This window comes from Leuciscus leuciscus (genome assembly GCF_965113295.1).
Source record: "Leuciscus leuciscus genome assembly, chromosome: 14".
NCBI classification, from domain to species: domain Eukaryota; kingdom Metazoa; phylum Chordata; class Actinopteri; order Cypriniformes; family Leuciscidae; genus Leuciscus; species Leuciscus leuciscus.
Window position 1 is genome coordinate 540,601 of NC_138738.1, and position 2,500 is coordinate 543,100.

Consider the following 2,500-nt stretch of genomic DNA (forward strand, 5'->3'; position numbering starts at 1 on the left):
AGTCTCTCTGGGTTCTCCGGGAGCGAGTCCACTGCTCAAACTGCTTCAGTAACATCAGAGGTACAGTGTGTGTGACAGCATTCACTACATCATCTCTAACAATCATGTTCTGCATTGTGAAATAATTATACTTCTATCATAATATGTACTGACTGTGTTGATTTAATCTGTTTTTAGGTCAGTGGTATATTTGAGATGGACGGATATCGATCTACATGGAGACAATAATCCATCAGCAGATGTTAGAAAATTACAGCGGATTTAGAGTGTGTGTGGAGGAACGTCATAAGGATATGAGACGTATTAAATTATATTCATGCAGAAACTGTTTACAGCATAATGATGATTAGTTTTGATCATTCATGAGGATATATATCTGTTCTCTTAATATCAATAAGCGTAATTTACATTAATGTTATGAACGTCAACTGTACACATGATATGCACATAATAAAACTATATTTTGATTCTGACTAGAGTTCTGGGTGTTTTATTTCACATTATTCTCAGACAGACGATGAAAGACAGGTATAGAGTGTGTGTGTGCGTGAGAGAGAGAGAGAGAGAGAGAGCTGGGGTGGAGAGAGTGTGACAGTATCGCGCTCCTCGTCGCTGATTGGTGGAGCGTCTCGCGGGTTTGCGCTGCTCGATCCCACGCGCTCCTCCGTTAGTGAATCTTCTTCACCGGTGAGCGCTTGGGTGATGAAGATGATGATGAAGATGAAGATGAAGATGATGGATGATGTTCGCGCCGAGCAGGAGGTGCTGAAGCTGCAGGAGCTCGTGCGGAAACTGGAGCGGCAGAACGCGCGGCTGCGGACGCGAGCGAACATCGCGCCGCCCTCCCCAACGTGCCCGAGCCGCGCGTGTCCGTTCCCGTATTTCCGGGCGCATTCCTCCGCGGATGATGATGATGGTGATGATAATGATGATGATGATGAAGAGCCGCGCGCGCTCCTGGACGAGCTGATGCTTCTGGACCTGGAGACCGTGAGTCCGAGCGGCGAGTCCGAGGAGACCTGGTGAGAATCTATTGTGTGTTATCATCATCATCATCATCATCATCATCACACACCGAAACATCTTCATCACACACCGAAACATCTTCATCACACACCGAAACATCTTCATCACTGCTAAATGCATACATTCATAAATGTTACACCGTTATGATCTGGGTCAGTCCACTGTGATCTCAATGCTGACTGAAAGATTTGGAGTAGTAACAGTTGTCTCGACACACTCACTCACTCACACACACACACACACACACACACACACACACACACACACACACACACACACACACTCACATACACTCTCTCTCTCTCACACACACACACTCTCTCTCTCTCTCTCTCTCTCTCACACACACACACACACACCACACACACCCTCTCTCTCTCTCTCTCTCTCTCTCACTCACTCACACACACACACACACACACACACACACACACACACACACACACACTCACTCACTCACTCACTCACTCACTCACTCACTCACTCACTCACTCACACACACACACACACACACACACACACACACACACACACACACACACACTCACTCACTCACTCACTCACTCACTCACTCACTCACTCACACACACACACACACACACACACACACACACACACACACACACACACACACACACACACACACACACACACACACACACACACACACACACACACACACACACTCACTCACTGCCCTAGATAGTCAACAGCATGAGGAGATGTGAAGATGACAGATGAACCAGATTCTCTCAGTTCCAGGTTTGGATTGTGATGTTCTGAGATCCTGCAGGAGAAGAAGCCTGTGTTCAGATGAAGGTGAAGCTCCTCGTGAGCTTGATGGTCCATCAGCAGAAGAGCTTGTGTGTGTGTGTGTGTGTGTGTGTGTGTGTGTGTGTGTGTGTGTGTGTGTGAGAGAGAGAGAGAGAGAGAGAGAGTGTGTGTAAAAGTTATGCATTTCAGAAATGTACATATACAAAATGACAGCAGAAAATGTATTCATTTAAACAATGTAATAATTGAATGCAGAAACAATGATCTCATTGAAGTAATGAATACTTGTTTGTTAACAAATGATTGTGACAGAAAATATAGTCCTTATTCTGATCAACTCAGTTCAGTGTTGATTCAGTTCAGTGTTGATTCGGTTCAGTGTTGATTCAGTTCAGTGTTGATTCGGTTCAGTGTTGATTCAGTTCAGTGTTGATTCGGTTCAGTGTTGATTCGGTTCAGTGTTGATTCAGTTCAGTGTTGATTCAGTTCAGTGTTGATTCGGTTCAGTGTTGATTCAGTTCAGTGTTGATTCGGTTCAGTGTTGATTCGGTTCAGTGTTGATTCAGTTCAGTGTTGATTCAGTTCAGTGTTGATTCAGTTCAGTGTTGATTCGGTTCAGTGTTGATTCGGTTCAGTGTTGATTCAGTTCAGTGTTGATTCAGTCACATGATCTCCATGAAGGTTTCGTCAGTCTTTATTC

General features: G+C 44.8%; 1 protein-coding gene and 1 long non-coding RNA gene across 3 annotated transcripts in view; both read left to right on the top strand.

Annotated features, from left to right (window-relative positions):
- LOC309514140 lies at positions 1-473 on the top strand. The gene is made up of 2 exons (XR_014211612.1): positions 1-60; positions 178-473. It is a non-coding gene; the product is annotated as an uncharacterized lncRNA (long non-coding RNA).
- Positions 474-628: 155 nt separating this feature from the next.
- Positions 629-2,500, top strand: part of slain1b (SLAIN motif family, member 1b) — a 26,046-nt gene continuing 24,174 nt past the window's right edge. For both annotated transcript variants that reach the window (XR_014211611.1, XM_082190284.1), the window contains exon 1: positions 629-1,022. Coding sequence is in view for 1 of the 2 variants with exons in the window: in XM_082190284.1 (XP_082046410.1) it covers positions 703-1,022 (320 nt within the window). In the remaining variant the exon portion in view is untranslated. The remainder of the gene's footprint in view (positions 1,023-2,500) is intronic.